This window comes from Rhopalosiphum maidis, chromosome 1, assembly GCF_003676215.2.
Source record: "Rhopalosiphum maidis isolate BTI-1 chromosome 1, ASM367621v3, whole genome shotgun sequence".
NCBI classification, from domain to species: domain Eukaryota; kingdom Metazoa; phylum Arthropoda; class Insecta; order Hemiptera; family Aphididae; genus Rhopalosiphum; species Rhopalosiphum maidis.
Window position 1 is genome coordinate 75070476 of NC_040877.1, and position 23217 is coordinate 75093692.

Consider the following 23217-nt stretch of genomic DNA (forward strand, 5'->3'; position numbering starts at 1 on the left):
TTATATAAAATTATTATTATATACTTTTGGTATTGGGTAATAATATAATATAATTTAATAATACAATACGGCCTTAATGAAAATTAAATTACATATTTTCTTAGACTTTATTTTTAATTTTATTATTTATTTTTACACGGTTGAGAATTATGGCAACGACTATTACACAACATTTTTTTTTAAAACAGGCACATCTTGATGTCTGACATAGGTTTTCGATTTACATGAACAAGAAGAAAAACCTTGTCCCCCTGTTATAACTGCCACAGTTTCTCTAACAGTTAGTTCTTTATTCAACAAAATTTCGTTATTCGTTAAAAATTTCTCACATTTTTTTAAACAATCTCCTCCATACCATCCTTTAATCATTTCATATTTAGTCCCTAGCTTATACAGTTTATTTTTTTTTCAATAACTAAACATATAATATTTGGTGGATCTGTATGCCCTCTGTCAACTTTTGGAACAGCCATTCCTCACAATCATTAATTTCAAGGTCTGGAATAACAGCATGACTAGTCTAACTGTGAATTTCTGTTATTACTTATTAGAGCGGTTAGCTATTTTATAATTGGACATTGTAGGACTTTCTTTGTAAAATTTTTACATAGAACATAATATAATAAAAACCACATATATCTATATGTACAATATTTATACCATAATAATTATAAAATTTGACGCATTATATTTAACTACTAACATTTTTTTCCGGGAACCAATTTACCAATCTTAAGGGCAGATTCAGGGGTGCACTAGGGGCAAGTGCCACCCCCGCTGGAAAAAAATAATATTAAAAAACATACATTTTTATAATATTATTTTTTTTATGGGGGGGCTATATCTAAATTATATAATTTTTCCTATAAAATACTCCGACCGTAAACACATGCTGGATACGCCCTTGTCCAATGCCGGCTAGAACATATGGAGCACCCAATATTTTCAGTTAGCCTTATAATTTATTTTAAATTAGTTACTATATAATGACCAACATTCAACTTCTTCCATCCATTCCACCCTCTCCATATAAATTGGCATCTAATATTTGAATAATGGTACTTATATTGCGCGTATATAGTAGGTACCTACTCATAATATGTATTGAATATATTAATTTGTACTAATTTTTTCAACAATACGTAAAAAAACAATCTTTAACTTTCCAACTTGTTTTTATTTTTATCAAAAATAGATACTTGTTTACATTTTTTTTTAAGAACTCATAATAAATTCACATTTGTTTGCTCCACACATTTCACTATTATATCACATAATAATACAATATGTGCCTATAGGCACTAACAATCAAAAATCATAATGTAAAATAGAAATATACGACCGAATCATAGAGAACATACAAAATAATGTATGCTACTGTAATCATAGCTGTCCATTGATTTCGAACATTGTTCCTTAGGTAGGTACGTGTGAAAAATGGTAAGCAGGTCGACTCATGACTGCTGACAAATTTTCCCCGTAAGCGTCGTGGTAAGTAAAATTTCAGACACGTGCTTTGGAAAATGTGTGAGCAACACTAACAATAAAACAACGGAAGAGAAAACTCCGCAACGACCAGCACCATGTATACCCTGATCGGTAACCCTCATATTTATATCATATTGTATACTTTTTATCAATGCATTATATAATCAAATACATACATATTATAATATTTAAAATTGAACAATTTACTTACATATTAATAAGGTGGTAATATACCGATATCTAGAGTTAATAGTATTACGCATCGATATTGTTCTACTGAAATAGCAATAATTAAAGATATTATACCTATTAACAAAATATTTGTTTGTGCTATGGGTACATACATTCATTGTCATCACGAGTCTCAGTAGTATTAAATAGCCGATTCAGAAACCTCAACCCTCAACCACAACCCGCCTCAACCTCAACCGCGCCGCCTGCCGACGACCAGACTCATCCGCCGCCTGATCCGCTACGTAACCGACATATATTTTTCGCGCATATCGCCTACGTGACAAGAATTTCTTATCAGTTATCGCGTACGCCATACATTTCCCGCGGCAATCACTGTTATCAAGTATTATTACTTTTTATCATATATTATTATTTTTGCCGCCAACCACAAACGGATTCATACGTTACCTTGGAACAAAAATATAATATTCTGGTTTAGAGTCGGACCGAGTGTTATACTGAAGATATACAGATGCGTTAGACCTAATATATAATATTCGGCTAAAAATATATAGAATATCTACATATTATTTCTCCGCCTTAATACATACCGGGATAAACCACATCGATTGGCACTGGCGACAATTTCACCGTGTGTTAATGTTCCGTTTATTGTTATTTCGAATGTTTAATATCCCTGATTCAAACACAATAGCGTTTTGTCCAATATCGATATGTCCAAACACAACCAGTTAGGTCAATGTGTTGAAATTTAAAGAATGTATCGATACTTAATAGCATGAATATTATATATAATGCCCCAATTTAAGAGCCTGACCGAAAGAGCCGACAGCTCTTCAGTGTTTCTCCAGCCTTATAGCTCTTCGCACCACAACCGTTCTCGCGCTCCGTGTTTAAAACGTTTTTATTCAGTGTTCTTCATTTCTCGTATACTTTTAATCATGGTCGGTTCAATCGCTAACATGAAAAAACACTACAATCAGAAAAGTTTTACATATGTACCACCAACACCGCCTGCAGAGCTCATCGACTGTGATAACTTCATACTCGACTTCGCTGATCGTAAGTTTTTAAATGTTGGATTTGATTCGGAAGACAAGTTCAATATTGTTATTCATATAATAACACCGTCACGCTATGTAAGCATATACGAGGGTTTTTTAAGACGAACAACATTCTCGCTGATGGGGAATATACTGTCATTCATATTAGATATCTCACAAAAAAGTAGAAAACAGATTTTTTTGGAGGATGAATTTACTGTCGTATCGAACATGGTGTATCGAGGAGAAAATGTGCTAGTCGTAGAGTCGAAGAAAAAGGAAGGATGTCGTGTATTGCTCGATCGAAAAAACTTGATGAAATTATAATATATGGAGGAGAGTATTTTCGAAACGTTCGCACGAAAGTCAGCCATCATACGTCCAGTTGTATTAAGGCAATTTGAAATTATTGGAAATTATATAGACCGGGAATTTACCAATGTGCAATCGCTACCGAAAACAGTTGAAGAAATGATAATTTTTATTAAAAACCTTCAGACCGATCAAATCATCACGAATATCGACTTAAATTTTGTTAGTCAGCTGAAAATGTGTGCAGCACGAAAATTAGCTGAACAATGGTCTCAACGATGGAGCGGAGGAATGTCACCAGAGGTAACTAAATCTTAATACTAGCTCTATTAAATAGTTATTTAATTTTTATTATTTTTAGTTAATCGTTGACCCCATTTCGCCCGATTAAATCGAAGCTACATTTACAACAATTACAATTTGAACTTTCATTATGCCTACGCGTATCTTCATCACCCATACATATAGGGACATTTGTTTTTAACAATTCTTCAATTTTGATGCCCACTTCAACTATATTATCAACAAAATGCTTGGCAACCTCCTCATGACTTTCACTATCACGATAAATAACCGGTGTTATTGGTATATTAAACTGCTCAAGCAACTCTAATGTTACGTCATCGGACACCTTGACTACAAATCCATAGCTCATAGGTTTATATCTATGTGTTATAGTTGTGTGTTCCCCTTATGTTCATTAGCTTTTAGTAGTAGCGCTTTGAAATCAGCGTAAATAGTAAATGGATGCCGTTGTGCGTTTTTCCATGCATTGAATTCGAGCTTTGTACCGATTTAGGGTATTATTGGTAGAATGGGCTTATGTGACCCGCAAATAAGTTTATGCTGTTGGAGAGCTAGCTGCCCGCTTAACTTATATTTTAGACTTTGGTAATCGAATGATGTGAAGCACCGTTTACAATAATATACCGAATTACCATGTAAAGTAGTTTGCGAGTGGATAAGACGTGAAAAATTTGAAATATAAACATAGTGGTTTTTTTCATTGTCAGTGATTAAAATTATATCGAAATGATCAGCTTTTTCATTATCAACGATTTTTAATGGAAATATATGGTAGTTAGAATGTTTTAAAGAAGGTTGAGATGTTTTTTTAACTCCGTAGATATTAACAGAAACTGACGGGTTATTGTTTTCGAAAATTTTAACCTCACTCCATGGTGTTGGGAATGCTAGCCCAGAAAAATTATATTTATTTTCATGTCGGTAATAATTTTCTCCTACGCGGTGTTTATTTGATCCAGTTACATGCTTTGCCAGAACAGCCCATTTAAAACAATAATTATCATTATTTTGAGGATTGATCGTTGCCCGCTTATTATTCATATGAGGTGGGAGCTGAATGTAAGATGAGCCAGCTATGGCGTTAAACCCATCTGTACAATAATCATTTTGTTCGTTAAAATTTTGGGGATTATTAATATTATTTTGCTGATTAAGATTGTTATTGTTATCGTCCTCTTTGTCGTTATGCGAATCAAAATTTACTGTGGGTAGTTGTATATTTGGAGTATTGCCTAAGGGGGCGTATTTATATACTGATTATAACAGTCTATCAATACTTTCTAATGAATACCCACTGCCCTTCGCTGCATAATCTTCTTCCTCACTAAGTAATGTCGTAAAAGCCTGCTCTATTAATACATTTATATCGGAATCCATGAAAACTGCTTGGGCAGATGTCTTAAAAGACCTATTTTGCGATGAGTTATCTACATGTGGTTGGTTGTAAGTAGTTTCTAGTTTCAAATTAAATTTAATTGGATGTATATTAACTATTGTTTTTAACAAATTAATAAGTTCTGGTTTTAAAGATTCTAGAAAAAAAATATGATTTTCAATATTATTCAGATTTTTAGCATAATACCATACGATTTTTCGATTATGTGCCGATTTAACCTCAATAAAATCCGATGAGTTAATCATATCCATACGAGCCTTTTTCGATTTTATACGTGACCTGACGTTTTCTACATGTACACGTTTACCTCCTAACGTATATAAAAAAAAAAAATAATCAATCCCACATATACACGTATATAGAAAAAATCTTACCGGTCACATCGCATAGTCCAGTATTTTCAGCATGTTTCAACACTTCCATACACATTTCATCATACCCATCTTCGTGAAAATGTTCGTTGGGGGGTAATATTTGTAGTATGAATTTGATTCAATGGTTCGCTTAGTCCGGCATCTTCGACATTTTTTAAAACTTCTACGCATAAATCATCATACCCATCATCGTTAAAATGTTGGTTTAGTGTATTATTCGAATTTTGAGGTTGATTTGATGGACCTGCTGGCTGATCTGGGACTATTATGTTCGGGGCGATCTCTATTTCACGCCGTTGTAACACTGGCCGAACGCATGTTATAGCTTGTAAAAATAAATATTAAATAAAATATTAAAACAATTAAAATTAAAATTAAAATAAGAAAACATACCATGAACATTTTTCAAATGTTTGGTGAGACTGGTTTTGTATGTAAATGTTGACTGACATATAGTACATGGAAAATGAATATCGGTATGAGTTTTTCCATGTCTGGCTAAATTATGTGTAATGATGTACGCATAAGCATCATATCTTTTTTAAATTTAAAATATTCAATAAGATAAGTATAATAATTGTTAGACATTAACGATATGATATTGTAATGATGTACGCATAAGCATCATATTTTTTTTAAATTTAAAATATTCAATAAGATAAGTATAATAATTGTTAGACATTAATGATATGATATTACAAAAACATGTACACACACACACACACACACACACACACACAATATTATATTATATAAGCATTCCAGTTTTATGTTCAACAGCAGACGCGTTATTATTGTCTTTTTGTATGGACGGTCAAAGGCGAGTGTAAGAGACTACGCAGATCGTTCATACAATAATACGTAATAATAATTTAATCGTAAACGTTTGTAATTAATTCAAATTCGTATATTAAAAAAGTGTATTAAAAATTAAATAAAATTATTATACTGATTCAAAGAAAAAAATGTGTACTTAATTATTTTAAGAAATAAATCGATCACCTCACATTATATCTTGAACGCGAACAACGATTTCAACAAGCAAGTCGCTACAAGGATTAGAGAGGTAATATTAACAAACTATTGTTTAAAAAGTAATGATTTAGAGACATAATATAATAGTCCCCAACTAACTCATCACACCGTTTTTTCTCGATCATTACATATCTTTATGTGTAAAAGTGGATGAACACTGTTCGCATTTAAACATATTTAAATTGTGAAAACGAAATAAAAATTTTAAAACACTGGAAATTTTTTAAAGTCGGCGCGAACGAACGAGAACGATAAATGTCTCGGGGCAGACTAAACCGATTCAGCTACACTCGGTGATATATAATCAGAGGTACGTTATGAAGAACTAATGCTTATATTTAAAAACGTTGTGGTGTGCGGAGCTATAAGGCTGGAGAAACACTGAAGAGCTGTCGGCTCTTTCGGTCAGGCTCTTAAATTGGGGCATTATATATAATATTCATGCTATTAAGTATCAATACATTAAATCTAATACATTCTTTACATTTTCGGTGGTATAAATGCTAGACTTTAGCATTAATGTGTACATTCTATAATGTATATCTCAATGACAATCCGGGATATTACAAACAAATTAAGAAGTATGAATAGATTTATACGCTCGGCCGTGTTGGCGGATCTGTGTTGTTTGCTAATGACAGGATATGTGTCTGTGCTATTAAGTATCAATACATTCTTTAAATTTCAACACATTGACCTAACTGGTTGTGTTTGGACATATCGATATTGGACAAAACGCTATTGTGTTTGAATCAGGGATATTAAACATTCCAAATAACAATAAACTGAACATTAACACACGGTATGTATTAAGGCGGAGAAATAATATGTAGATATTCTATATATTTTTAGCCGAATATTATATATTAGGTCTAACGCATCTGTATATCTTCAATATAACACTCGATCCGACTCTAAACCAGAATATTATATTTTTGTTCCAAGGTAACGTATGAATCCGTTTGTGGTTGGCGGCAAAAATAATAATATATGATAAAAAGTAATAATACTTGATAACAGTGATTGCCGCGGGAAATGTATGGCGTACGCGATAACTGATAAGAAATTCTTGTCACGTAGGCGATATGCGCGAAAAATATATGTCGGTTACGTAGCGGATCGGGCGGCGGTGGGCGATACGGCGGCGGATGAGTCTGGTCGTCGGCAGGCGGCGCGGTTGAGGTTGATGTTTCTGAATCGGCTATTTAATACTACTAGTCTCGATACGTCTAAGTGTTAAATGTGGTAAAAACCATTGTATTCGGAGGAATTTACCTTAAAAATCTGTTACATTGCCTCGCCAAATATGCCCTTTTCAACAATAAAGACAATAACTACCAATTTCAAGGGTTGTCCAGCATTCAAGTCAACTTTCAAAAATACTGCTATAAATATCCTTTCAGTCTTGTCTTAGAGATCCTTAATTCCCAAATTCAATCATTTAAATAATTCAACTTAAGTTTTATATTTTGTTTGGTCAATTTAGACCAAAGTATAAGTACTTGGAAGAATTTTTTTCATCTCTTCACTATTTTAATTTTACTTAACTACTATTAAGTATAATGTATAATTTTGTGACTCAATAGTTTTTGATATAAAATGATCATTAATCATATGTACATTTGCCCATATTTAAACCAATCCCGCTGAATTCTGGTAAAATTATGTGACTGGTTGTAACATAATGTATAATAAATAACAAAAAAAATTATTACAACAGAATCAATTATTTATTATTATAAAATATGCGATGGTCAACTATATAATATAAACATAGGCGGACATCGGGGGGACTTAGGGGGCTTATCCCCTCAAAATCGAAGGTAATATGTTATACTTGTGTATAGACAGAGGTTGTGAGGGCGAAGTCCCTGAAGGTCACTTTTATTGGATTATTAAAAATTAAAAATTCAATCAAATGTCCGTCTATGTATATAAATTAAATTATTATAAAGAACAAAAAAATATATTTTACAATAAATATTTATATTTACATACAAGAATTGAACATTAAACTATTCACCATTCACAAGCCAAAAGCTGTCAGATATTAAATTCATAACTATACACATTTCATAAAAAATTAAAAAAATATTTTTGTCTCTTGGACATATTTTTATTCAAAAATAAAAAAATGTTAATAAAACCATAATGAAATCGTACCTAATGTGATTATTTATAAAATATATGCTATTTGTATATAGACGATATCAGTAAATATACATAGGACACAGGCGAAAACCTTTTATATAAATATTTTCAATAAATAAGTAATAATACAAAAGATGAATAAATTTAAAAAATACAATTTAAATTTAAATATATATATATATATATATATATATAAGTACCTACGACATAATGTTAGGTAAATATACTTATTAACTATTATGATATAAGTAGTAATTGACTTCTTTTTTCTTAATACAATTTAGGTGGTGTTATTCTTAATAATATTAATGTAGTATATACGACTGGTTTGAGGATAGTTATATAAGCAGACTATACAATTGTTAATCCTAATATCACAGACTCGCCGTAAATGTGTCGCGTGGGCATGACGTAAAATAAATCTTAAATTAGCATTCCGTTCAAACAGTCATATAAATAATAATTAATATTATATTATAGTAATATAAAACGCGACCATCCGGAAGCAACGTGAACTCCGGAAGCGAGGTTATTATTATTATAAAAACGATTGTCACACCACCGCGGCGATCATGGGAGCTTCAGTTTCACCTTCGTCGTCTTCCACGCTACGATTTTCCTCGGCACCAGCTTCATCTTTCTCCGGTGGCACAACCACCATCAAGTATTGAATGAACTTAGTGAAGTCATCTAAATACATAGAACAAAAATACTATATGTACATACGGTCCAAAAATGGCTGATAACTATTAACACACAGTATTTTCATTCTTCGATCTATTATCTTTAGATAATGTAGACCGAAAAGCTGATTTTTTTGGTGCTAGCGGGAGGGGATATCCTATTCTGGAGGAAAAAAATCCTTATTGTAAAACATTGTTAGGAAGCAAAATGTTAGTATACCAAATAGGTATATCTGATTATTCACACATCAAAAAATATTTTGGAAATTATTAGTTATTATAATTTTTACTAACAATAATTTATGATAATATAACTATAGTCTATGTAGCGAAAGAACACATAATGGCTTGATGAAAATTGGTTCTTCTGCGCATCATCACGCAGCACACTGTTATGTGGGCTGGTCTCAACGTGCAAAGGTAGACTGTTGAGTGCGATGCGCATCATATCCATGTTTTCTCTCGCTAAACAGAGTATAGCCATTAGCCTACTACTTTAGTACCTTGTATATTGCAATACAATAACTAAAATATTATAAATATTATTATACAATAATAAATTATTATTTAAAATTAACGTGATCTGAGCATTTTTAAAAATCATTTACTAATTTATATTAAAATATATATATATATATAAATATATAAATTATAATAATAAAAAACGCATACTTTAAAGCATAAAAATCGAGGCTGTTGGTATAACGACATGTGTGATATTTCGATAATTAACAATGAATTTATACAAAGTAACACCGTAATATTATAATATTATATACGTACCAACAATCGATAATCTCTTTTTCTGATAAACGAATGGAATGTATATCAAAAACGCTGACAGAATAAACACCAGACCAATAAGGAACTGTGGTTTGGGGTCGTTGAGTATGGGCGTGATGAATAAAACGGTAGACACGATGAGCACGAATATCGGAATTATGATTGGAACCTGCGTGATCGAACAAAAAACAAAACGTACAGATTAAAAACGTACTTTTCATTGATCTACGTAACATGCACAAACGATACAATTTTTTTGTCGAAGCTACATACTTCTTACGGGGTAGGCACGGCAGCTATAAACATATACCTATACGCCATACATAATTGTTTTTTACTTATATATACCTATATATATATTGTTTGCGAGTTTGTGTGTATGTGCAGAGCTGTATATATATATAGGATTTCATTTCGTTATCGTAAACAATGCCGTGTCATATATTTGATCATCGTCGTGCAGGCGGAACAACGGTTTTATAATACCCTCCTAATTATTCGAAATATTATTATCTATAAACAATTGGACACTAGTGAAAGAAACATAATCACGGAAAATTAATATAATATAATATTATTATATAGTCTTATACCGCATCCATTTCTGAATGCGGTAGGAATTTTAAGTCCTTTGAGGACCCAGAACAATCGATTTATTCGATCCAATACACATATAAGATGAATATTTTCATCATATTATTTCGCAACATATACACGTTCCCTCGACGCACCGAGTCATATATAAAGCCCATAGTAGGACATCGAAGAAAACGTTACTAAATTATATTATACGAACTGTACCGTCACCATAAAGGTGACAAACGGAATTATATAACGACCCGGAGTAACAATATAACTGATTTATCAAATCGATGTAAGATGAATAATTTCATCATGTTATTTTCCCCCGATATATAGAGTATCCTATAAGTCCATAGTAGGACACGGGAGAGACATTATTAGGCACCACCATATAGGTGATAAATAGCATTAATGTCGTTAGTACGACAATATAATGATGTGTTTACTTTGAATGGACGTTTAACGTCTCTCTTGGTATAACGCATCACTATCAATGCCGCCATGGAGATACCGTAGAACATCCACACTAAGAAGCTAGCGAACTCTATTAACACCACAATGTCTCCACACAACAGACAAATTAACGTGAGCAAGCCCTGAAAGAAAAACATACAATTTTAAAATTAAAATCAAAATTGAGTAATATATAAAGTACAATGTCTTAACTCTTAATTATACTGACATACCTGTAAAACTACAGCGGGAGCAGGCGTTAACTTTTTTACGCTCACGTAAGAGAAAACTTCCAACATTTGACCTTCTCTACTCGCTGCGAAGCATAACCTACAACGAACAACAAATTACAAACAATAAGTAATAATAAAATATATTAATATGTATGACACGCAGTTAAATATTTCAAAGTTCGAACACTAAACCGGTGACCAACCTGGTTATTCCAAATTGGACACTGAGCGCACAACCAAATGTTGCCATGGCTACACCGAGCGGAATAATAAAACTGAAATTACCCAATGCTCGAGTTCCAAATTCCTAAATATCAAAATTATCAAAATTATTTTTAGAAAAAAAATACAATTATCAAATTTAACTTTATTTTAATATACTTACTACCGCTACTGCCTGGACTGAAGTCATTTCCGCGACCGACAGAACTGTTAAGTACGATACGTTCATCAAAACATAAATCATTGTGACAAACGGTACCGCCAAAAGAATACTGAGCAGTATGTTTCTGTAAAATATAAATGTTGTTGTTGTATAGAAGAAATAACACAACAAAGATTGATAGAAATAAAATGTATCGTACCTTTGAGGATTTTTGATTTCTTCGGATACCACAGTTGTAGCCGTCCTGCAACACGCACGTTTTATATTAACATAATATGATCATAAACTATTATATTATAGGGTTCTAAATTTGTAGCGAGTGCGGTTATTTTTTTTTTTTTTGCGTGTACGAATCAATGTAAATAATTTTGAAACTTTTATTTTTTTACATTTTTAACATATTTTGTGGCTATTCTTCGATTTCTATATTTTTTTTTAAATATTTTTTACTCACTATATAATATGTATATTTCAGATAGTTTAGCGTAACCCTATTTTTTTTGTAATTAACACACATAAGATCTAAATTATTTAGGTTTTTTACAAAATATAATAATTTTATATTAATTCATTTTTTAATTATAAAAAAAGATTTCTTAAGTGATAAGTAGATAACTACCTAGTAAATAGATCTACAACCTATTTAAATAATCTTGTTGAAGGTTAGCCTAACCTACGATTTCAGCTTCCTTATATATTTTTTGTTATAATAATAACTTGAGACTAATTTTATTCCAAAAATATACATAATATTATAGTCATAAAATATATTATATTATTATAAAAACTAACAAAATTGAAATATTTAAACTATAATTTATTACTGATCTATTAAAAAAAATACCAATATTTCCTCGATTGCCTTCAAAAGGCTACTACCAGTTGGTACGTACGCTTATGGTCAGTATAATAAGTTATGAAATGTTTGTTAGATTGTGCTAATATTTTTAAAGGAGTAATGAAGAAAAGGACATGAAAGGAAAACTCTTTTATTTATATAATTGTGTAAATTAATAAGCATTTTTTTTTTTTGTTTAAGCACTAATTATCACGCGGTCACGGTGACTTACCATCCATCGTATGCCCAAAGGCCGCTGTAAAAGGCTATCGGAAGCGTGTCTATAGATAACGTCGTGCCCTCGAAACCGGTCATCAAATTCTTAGTATTTCCTGCAGAGATAAATAATAATAAAACATGACGTTAATTAAGTCGATATTCGAAATCGAAATTCGTTGTTAAAATATAGAAATCACTCACCCTGGTAGAGTTGGTATAATCCACCTACTATGACAAATATGCAGGCAGTAACTTTACATATAGTGAACACGTTTTGGATTTTTATGAAACACTTGACACTAGTATAGTTGATAAAAGTTATGATACCTTTGAAACAAATCCGATACAAACATCAAATAATATATTATTTCCTGTACTTAATATAATATTATAATAACAACAAAAACGATTTTAGCACTGTACTTAGTACTTACCGAGTGCAAGTATACTGACAGTCTTTTTCACTGTATGTTCAGTTTCGGGCGTCATGGAAGTCAAAATGCTGAACGGCCGGATGAAGTATTCGGAGAACGTCAATATAATGATGGCCACCTCTGCTGGACGAACGTACATGATACTCACCCAAGAGTATATGAAACTCGGCAGAGGTCCCCAGAACTTGTGCATGTCAGCGAATGCAGATTGATAGAAACTGAACTCGCCTCCCGACTTATTTACCACCGTGCCAAGTTCGGCGTACGACATGGCACCTGAACATAATTATTGTTAAAATAACGATTGTAATAATGCAGTATACATACATATTTACATGACATAAATGGATTAATTTAAAAAGTAGTTACCTAAAAGCGATAACAGCCCGCAAGACGCCCAAATGATCAGACACATGCCCACAGATCCTGTGTTTTTTAACGCATTGGCTGGAGACACGAATATTCCCGATCCTACGAGAAAAAAATCATAAATTATTGATTATTATAATTTAAGATTAAAGAAAAGTCTGCTAATATATAAACTTATACTTTGTTATTACTACTCACCCAACATTACGCTGATAATGAGGCAGACGGCACTGAATAGACCCAGTTCTCGGCGTAATTTTACGTTTTTCGGTATCGACGTCATTTTTATTTCTCCGAATGTATAGTCGAATAAAATATTTTTTACCTGGAAACAATAATACAAACGGACTTCAAGTTAATATTTTAAATTATTTTTTATTGCAGTTTGTTGTCAATATTGTCATTAACATGCAATCTTTAGTTGCGTAACAGTTGAAGTGCATAAATGGCTAGTTTCCTAGATCAGACAGTTTGTGACAAACATAAATCGTTTAGTTAGTGAACTATTCAAATTTGTATGAGTACATTGTCATATAACCTTATAAAAATCAGTCATAAAATTAAATAACTATTACGCGAATAAAAATTGCATATCGGCGACCAGATTTTAACAGTTTTATCTCATTGGTTCAGTAATGTGCTTGGATTCGGAGCGGAAAGAATATTGATTTTAAAATAAAAAATGTGTCTAATTAGTAAAATCGTAGTACTTTTGTAGTTTTCTTAATACTCAGAAACAAGACAAAGGTAACAAAAAAATGAAAAAAAAAACAGGGATATTGCATCACTATTTTAAAAAATCGATTTTTTTTTTTTTTAATTTAGAAATGAACTGTAGTAAGGATTTGAAATTTTCTCTATAATTAACACTTCAATAAATTTAAAATTAAAACAAAGATTTTAGTAATTTAAATATATCGAAAATACATAGATTTATTTTTTAGTTGAACACTAGGTATTTAAAATAATATTATACACCTGCAAAGTTAGATGAATTTTCTCCATCTAATGTAAATTTAACAACGCCCAATAAAAAATTTACTTTTAACGTAAAATATAAAACATTTAAATACTTTAATATATTGCTGCAAGGCTGTACCTCTGCGTATGTATTATACTCTTATCTATATAAAGGAATTTGTAATTTGTTTTCTAACTATTGGGATTTTTACTTTCAAGTTAAAAAGTATTTCTCTTAGTACAGAAACTAGTTGTTTTTTCAAATTAATTATTTTATTTTAACTATTTCTATAAACATAATAAATAAATACAATATATAAAAATAAATTAGCTCCTGATTATAATTTATAATAACACTTCGATATGTTTAAATTGATTAATAACTGTATTGTGTTACGAATTTCAATTTAAACTTAATAAAAATTATCATTTTATTAGTTGATATAAAATACTATATATATTTTACGTTGTTTTTCTTAAGATTTTAAACAATGTAGGTTTTATATTGACAATAAGTCAATTTAAACTGAACCGAATTATTTGTAATTATTTGAAAAAATATTAATATATTTTGTTATTTTAAACATAAGTACTCTTCTTGGTATCCAGGTAATCCACCTCAGTCTGGTTAACCCACAAAGTTAACCAGGTACACTAACACCGTTGAAACTGAGAACTGAGGTTACTTAACTTAAACCAAAATACACTGTTTTACAAGCAAAATCAGGTTATACAGCTAGTATATTACTATCCTTATAAATATATGGATATGTACCATCTCCTCTGCAGAAAATTGTGTTTTTAATACAATCATTTATCATTGAATAGAAACATTGAATTCATTGAATTCAAATTAAACACATAGATCATAGTAACCTAATCTACTCAATGATGATATATAACCTACATAACAGAGCAAGTTCCAAGGTTTTTTTTATAACACGTGTATTAATAAAATAGTTTTACCATATTATAAACTATATGGTAGACACAATTTAAATGAATAATACTAATTACTATCTACAACTATACAAGCCACAATACCACAACACGTGAAAATAAACAAACGGCGTTCTTATAATTTATAAAAGAACAGATACATTGAAAAATTATATCAGTAGCGAGTAAGCATTCATTTAAAAGGAATTGTCGACCAATTAAACACAAAAACAGATAAAAACATATAGCTCAAAACGAAATTTCAAGAAAAATTCCCAGCATCATTTTAGATACACGAATAAATCATATAAATTATACTATGATGTATAGTTACTGTCTATAATATTAAACGTTTATATTTTATTATTCGCAATATTTGTAACAATTTTATTTGTTATTTTGTTATTGTCTGGTTTTTAAAATTAATTTTTTTTCTTCATTTTATTGATGTTACCTGCGTATAGTTATAAATTTAATATCCGCTTTTTTTCTGATAAACAATACCACGTTTAATAGATAATATTTTACCAATCACTAAGCATAAGTTATAATAATTAAGTGTAGATCTTAACTCAGTAAAGTACTGCATATACATAAATAGGTAACTAACGCTCAGATATTACATTTAATTAATATCAATCTAACCTCGCGTGATTTCCGCAGTGTGAACATTTCGATAACCTCGTCTCGGTAACCTATTAAATAATCTTTTTCACGAATTCATTAGGTGAAACTTAACTGTGTGTTAATTTGATTAGTAATACTATACCTATGTACTTGATTCACCTTGAACTTTGTTTAACCAAAAGATGGATTAGTTCAGAAAGTGACTTTCAATATAATAAAATACGTTTTGCGTTTTAGACTCTGAACGAAGCGATTATTGGTTTTACAATGATGTGTTTTTTGTAGAAGAAATATTCTCCTATAATTATCATTAAAATAGTTTCTGGTAGCAAATTTAGTATATTCTTTTAAGAGTCTATAGAAGAATTTTTTTAGTACTTTAAAGTATAAAAAAAAACAAAATAAAAACAAATTACGTACGAAAAAAGGGAAAAAGTAGATAACTCTATTGTACTTGTACAATAAATTATAAGTATACCTCGTCATCAAGTCACTATAATGTGTTTAAGTTGAATTCAATGATAAATCATTGCCTACTAAAAATTTTTCAACTTAAGTATTATTATGATAAAATTTTTATGTAAATAAAAAAATTTGAAAATATAATACAAAGTTCATAACATATTTTTACAGCAATTTCAAATTAAAAATAAAAATAAATAGTCACAAATATATTTATAAAATATTAGCTACTAGGTACCACTCTTTGTATAATATATATATTATACATTTAGACCTACACACTATACGTAAATCAGATGAACACGTGCAAGAATAAAAATATAAAATATTAATGAAACACGCAGTTATATTTATTTACTACAGCTACAACGATTTTTTTTGTTCAAACTATTTATATTAATGAATCGCAATTAGTTTTAGTTCATCAGACGCCAATGAATACGGTATATAAAGTATAATATACAAAAATCAAACATTGTAAATATACTTTTTTACCAACGTATTTTGTCTAATGATATGTACATTAGCAATTCTCAAACTGTGCTTATACTATAATATTCGTGTAGTCGTGTAGAAATTTTTATTCGCTAGTATACTCAATGAAAAAAAAATTGAAATTACAATTATTTTAACAAAGATCATAATGACACATATCAAAAGAAAATAAAAAAAAATACAATTACAAATTTTTTTTAGTTAGAAAATTGAATGATGGTATTCTAATACATATATGTAACATTATATAAATAAATAAAATTACTAACTGCGACACTACGCCGAAAATATTTTTTAACTACAACTAACGCAGCTTAGCTGCTAAGCGAAACTAAATACAACCTAAACTAAACCTGGATCTGCGAGATTCATCGGTCTACATTCACATATAAACATAATATAATATTATTTTTATAGATTTAAACTTTATTAAGTAGTTGCAAATACAGCCACTCTATTACGTAATGGTTGTTTTAATGTTATGCATCGATCGCGACTAAAACAAGCAGAGACATGTGCATGTGCCAACTGGTATATGTATATTATACAATATAGGTATATACAGTTACAATAAGTTACAGTCTTCTTATATCGGGTGTAGCATACAGCGTAAGCGTGTAGTAAGTAGTAACTAATAACATCATCACACAACATTGCATGTGTAGTATATCTGTACGTTTATATAGTATAGTGTTTATACTACATACATAATATAGAGGTGCCATGAATAATTATATAATTCATTTATAAATTACATAAAGCTACAATATTTGTATGATGAATAATTATAATAAATCATAATTTAATTATGCATGTAAATACTCGCTAATAAAATTCAGTTAGAAATAATATTTACTAAAGTTACTTATAAGACTACAAGTATATGAAACGCAATTGTATTAATAATTTCCGTTTGATTCGAAAATGTAAACAAAATGTACTACATTTTTTTTAAATGCCTAATATTTATGTGTATAATAACTAACATTACTTGTGTTATTATGGTTAGTGTAATAATCGTCATAAAATATTGTTAAAAGTATGCATTATATAAATAGCAACCCGGTATTATATATAGAACCATCCGCATGACACGAATATGAATCGCTATAATACGAATATATGGGTGGGACCATTTTCCTCCAAAAATGAGATATCGTTTACCTCCACTGTTCATTTCTAGTAAAATGATAGGAATGTACTTCTCTTTCTAATCTAACATTTTCATTTTCCTCCGTACAAGTGTTTAAACAGGAATAATGTTGATGTTCCTCCAAATATTAAATTCATATACTATTTTTTTCATTTTTATAAATATATGACACAAATTATTTGATTAGTATTCTTTTGTAAAAATATAAATAACACTACTAATATTAATAATATATAGGTATATAATAAAAAAATTGACGATAATTTTTAGTGATAGGTATAATATTATTTCAATTTGAATTTTTAGAGTTCTAAATTAATATTTTACTATATTAATTTAATAACAATTAATTTTTAGTTTTATTTATTTCATGTTTTTATCCGTACATAAAGATGAAATAGAATAATTATTGACTAGAAAATGAAAGGTTAGGTTTAATCTACTAGAGTCTATTTAGTAGATTTAATCCAAAAAGTGTCTCACAAATAAACAATAAAAATATTTTAAAAATCTATTGTATACATAAACGTTTTAAGTTGCGAAAATGAGCAAAGTAAAATTTTGTTATCCAATTTGTATCTCACTTTTTTGAATTCAGAATGAAATTTATCGCTATATAAAAATGAATTAATTCATAGCCCTGATAATAAACTAAAAATAAATTATACATTTTCGTAGAAGCATTTAAATTAATAAAAAAAAAACACAATATCCATGCATATAACTAAAAACCCTTCTTAATGATACTATAAGTAGATAGTGCCCAGTCTTTACATGTGAACACAAAAGTATAAGTAGATAATTATTTATTTAGCATTAAATTATAATTTTAAAGCATTTTTAGATATGATGGTAAAAATATATTTTGAAAAACTAATTAATTACCATCGTAATTTATAAGTACCTAATTCATAAACAGGAAATAATTTAGTTCATATAATATTAATTATTATGATTAAAAAGATGAATAGATAGTTAAAAAACAAAAGTTATAATTTATGACAGCGAATAAATTATTTCAAAAGTCAAAATTATTTATGGATCATTGATCATTTTATTATACATGCATAAGAACACATAAATGATTTTAGTAAGTACATTATGTATTGTACAATAGTCGTGGATACTTAAATACTTTCATTATTATGGTAATGATATATTTCTTTTTCGTTCCAAAGTCGGTTTGTTCGTAGACATAATAATTTTGGACAGTTTAATAAAAATTATTAGTATCTCATTTTCTTTTTTAATGTGCTTATAAAGTTATAGAAAGATAATTGGTTGGTACGTCTGAGCGGTACACTATATTATATTTCAAGCATTATACCACTAGATAACGTAATTGGCGTAAAAACGAAATCGTCAATATACAATCCACAACCCACGAGGACTAAGGAATTATCTTATCAAAAAAAATGAAATATTAGGATAAGTAAAATAATTACAATGAAAAAAAATTAAATATGAATACAATAATAATGAATGACAAAGGAAATGAAAATACAAGATTGCAGTAATGCGTTAAGTATAAAAATTGTAAATCGCTACTAACTAAAATACACTATCATAAGAATATTTTAATATTGATTACACACGAAATTATATTATCTCGGTTAACTGCGATTTGGGCAAAATATTTTTATATTATTGAAGTCTTACATCTATATCATAACTATTATCATATTTAGACAATTACCATATTTGCAAATGTTGAAATGTAATAAGAAAATCAGAAAATAAAAATCTTACCTGTCTGAAAAATGACTGTCGTAGTATTATTATTTATTATACTTTAGTGAAAAATTACAAATAGCGTTTACGACTGAAGAGTAAAAAGATCGATTTGAATTGATTTATAGAAAAATAAATTATAGAAATGCACGATTAATGTAGGTATCCCAACTCGGAACCATACGGCATAAGTACAATTGTAGTACTGACTACAATAATAGGTACTATACGTCTGTAGTACTGTAGATTCAAACCGTTTATTCGTGTATTTGGTATTTAGCGCACGTTAGACTATATAGTGACGACTTCTCAGTACTCACTACTCGAGAATGAAAATGGGCATAACTTCATTAACACACTGACCCGCAGCGATCCCAGTGAGCAGGTTTCAACTACGAAACACAAAAATGTATTATAAAAAAATATAAGCTATAGGTAGGAATGGTAGTAGGATAGATATCTTTATAAATTACCTACCTGTATTATGTAGTATGCAAGTTATTGTACAATGTCCATGTTATACAAATATATATTATTATACATTGATACTCGTTTAATCGGCAATTTATTATTGTGTTTTATAAATACACAATAATATTAGAATATTTTATTTCTGTTGATTGTCGATGAAATGATATTCAATACCAAAAAAATTGTTTTAATTGAATGAGAATTTTTATTAAACTTAAAAATTATAATTTATGCCTCAAAAGTAAATATAATTTATTATACAAAATATAATTTAAATTTTTAAAAGATACTATAAATACTATATTATATGATATTAGATTTTTTATAGAAATTGTATAATACGACTATCTCCTTCGTATGATATCTATATAGACACCAAGTACCTACCCTACGACCTACTGGGTGTAAATGCGTAGTAACTATACGAAAACGTTTACATAAAAGATAAAACAAAAATAATTAGATAGAAATAAATATTTTCATAATATTTTTATCTTTATAAATATTGTACTGTATGTCTGTATAAATTAGCTTAAGTAGGTTCTATGAACTGAGATATAATCTTACGATTTCTACACGACAAAATCCTTTTGAATATTTGTATAATAAAACAATATGATTATTGACAGTGCCGTACTGCCGTAGTCAGGTTTTGGCCTCAATCCCCCCCCCTGAAATGTCAGACGACTATAATTTTATTGCATATTATAGCTTATAGGGAATATAGTGGCTATATAATGTATTAAGCCATAATAGAAAACCAAAAAATCCACAAAGGTGCATACTAATTATTAGACAAATTATTGATACCTTCAAATTCCAATACCTATATAATATATTAATGTATAATATAATTCAATTTTAATATTAAATCAAATAAAATGTGTTAATAGTCATACTAAGTGTAAGTTGTTAGTAAAAAGTATATCTTATCGAAGTATAAATTATTACCTATTAGTTATGGATATTTAGTTTATAATAAACAAAACTTATGAAGTAGGTACCTATTTTATGTAATTTTAATATCATACTTTATTTAGAAACAGAAAAAATGTGAAAAATTAAAATTGGATGTTATTAGAATTTAAAATTTATATGAGGTTAAAGCATACAAGTTTATAATATGCAAACTGCTATACCCTAGCTATACCTACATCTATGTGTTATATTACTTATATTAGATATACTATAGCTATATGCTATAATATAGTTTAAGTCTATAACTATTATTTATTATTTTATTAATACAAATTATGAACAATTACATTATTATTTATTAAAATACCAATTATTAACAGTTAATCATTTATAATTATTATTTTTTTAATCAAAGTATTGTTTGTTTGTCATTTAAACACGTAAATTAATAACTAAAAATGTTTTAATCGGCTAATTAAACCATTATAATAAACACTAACAACAAAAACAAATATTATTTATTTATACTCTAAAAGTATGAACTACATATTAAGTTTTTTATAATTTCATTGTTCCATCACGTTATTTATAAATTAGGTTTTACTTACTTTGTTATATATATATATATATATATATGTAAAAAAAAATTATAAAGATATTTTATCGACTGAGAATAAGAGCAGGTACATATAGGTAGGATAGGCTATAATATTGACAGTATACTTAATTATTACTGATGCAATAGCGAACGTAAATGAAAACATGTACCTAACTATATATATATATATAATAAAGAATTTTAAACCACAGTATATTATCTCAAGTAGGTATGTATAACATGTATGAATAACGAAAATTGAATTAACGTATTATATAGAAATAAATTGTTATAAATCAGAATCAGTGTATAAAAAATATTTTACTAATATTTAATTAATAATTATTAATGGAAGTATGACAATGAAAAATATTTAAGTAATCATATGAAGAAATAAAATACGTACTTCATCCTGTTATAATCATACTTAATTGAAAATTTAAATATTAGAAGGTTCAGTAGTTTTTATAAATATTAATAATGCTATAAACTACCAATACATTTAGTAAGTATTGTATTATAAAAATTAAATATAATACAGGTACTCGTATATTATAATAATATAATATACAATAATATATATTATATTACATTATTTTCTAGGTGACTACACCTTAAATTTGAATCAAGGATTTTGTAATATTAATAATATTGTAAAATAAATATTATTAAAAATGTTAGAATTTATTGAAATATTGAGAGCATAAAGACTAAAATGAATACTTTATATAATCTGGTAGATTATATCTCTGACAAAATATATCACCTATACTGCAAAATATCTAAAAATATTAGAAATTTTGAAACGCTTTAATTTTTAGTCACTGCGATCACCAGGCTCGCCGTCGTGTTGCTGACGTATATTGGTAATTAGTATATTACTATTTACTAATGCCGTAAGTATTACATGAAAAATTGATTAATATAATGGTTCAATAAAATTTAAAAGACCAATCATATTTAGACCATTAGCTTACTATATTGATTCATTAAATGTTTAATGATTGTCCATACAACCCATCATGAATATAGATTATGATATGTGTTTTGATATTGCTATTAAAGTAATTTATTTTATTAGTATGATACTATGATGACAATTGATTTAATTTTTGTTGAAAACATTTTATTTATTATATTATTAATATTTAAATCAATATCATTTATTGTTATTATTCACTTTAAAGGCAATATACTGTCTTATAAAAGAGGGTCCGTGGTATTAATAGGCAATAATGGCTTAAAATTAATCAAAATGTATTGAAAATGTAATATTATTACAAAATATAATAGTAGGTATGTATAAAAGTCCTTACTATTTTTATTTTAGTATCTAATTTCGTCCAAATTTTCACTTTAAATTCTAAGAAAATCTACTTTTAGAATTTTTTAGAATAGTAAACTTTCTAGCTATAAAATAGAACCTTGTATTACATTTTTAACTACACAATAATTAGCAAAAAAAATATTTTAAATATTTACTATTAATAATTTATAAATAATTTTAGATTCTGAGATGAGTGATGAACGTATTAAATTTATTACGTACCTATGTGTTTTTTTTTTTGTGTATAATTATAGACG

General features: G+C 28.5%; 2 protein-coding genes across 3 annotated transcripts; one reads left to right on the forward strand and one right to left on the reverse strand.

Moving 5' to 3' along the window:
* Window positions 1–704: 704 nt before the first annotated feature.
* Window positions 705–4370, forward strand: LOC113551321. The gene has a single exon (XM_026953502.1). It carries the CDS (start codon window positions 2478–2480, stop codon window positions 3051–3053), a length of 576 nt encoding a protein of 191 aa, XP_026809303.1. The 5' UTR covers window positions 705–2477; the 3' UTR covers window positions 3054–4370.
* A 4200-nt stretch (window positions 4371–8570) lies between these two features.
* On the reverse strand, window positions 8571–19971 carry LOC113560606 (b(0,+)-type amino acid transporter 1-like). 2 transcript variants are annotated; one of them, XM_026966589.1, is made up of 13 exons: window positions 19665–19970; window positions 13478–13604; window positions 13280–13381; window positions 12911–13186; window positions 12678–12803; window positions 12490–12589; window positions 11619–11663; window positions 11420–11543; window positions 11238–11341; window positions 11035–11131; window positions 10795–10944; window positions 9767–9935; window positions 8571–8990 (listed from the first exon to the last, which is right to left on the reverse strand). In XM_026966589.1, exons 2-13 carry the CDS (start codon window positions 13560–13562, stop codon window positions 8854–8856), a joined length of 1515 nt encoding a protein of 504 aa, XP_026822390.1. In that variant the 5' UTR covers window positions 13563–13604; window positions 19665–19970; the 3' UTR covers window positions 8571–8853. The 2 variants fall into 2 exon arrangements, 1 of the variants encoding a protein (XP_026822390.1); XR_003406126.1 differs by lacking the exon at window positions 8571–8990 and having other exon boundaries at window positions 9795–9935; window positions 10115–10944; window positions 19665–19971.
* Window positions 19972–23217: the final 3246 nt, after the last annotated feature.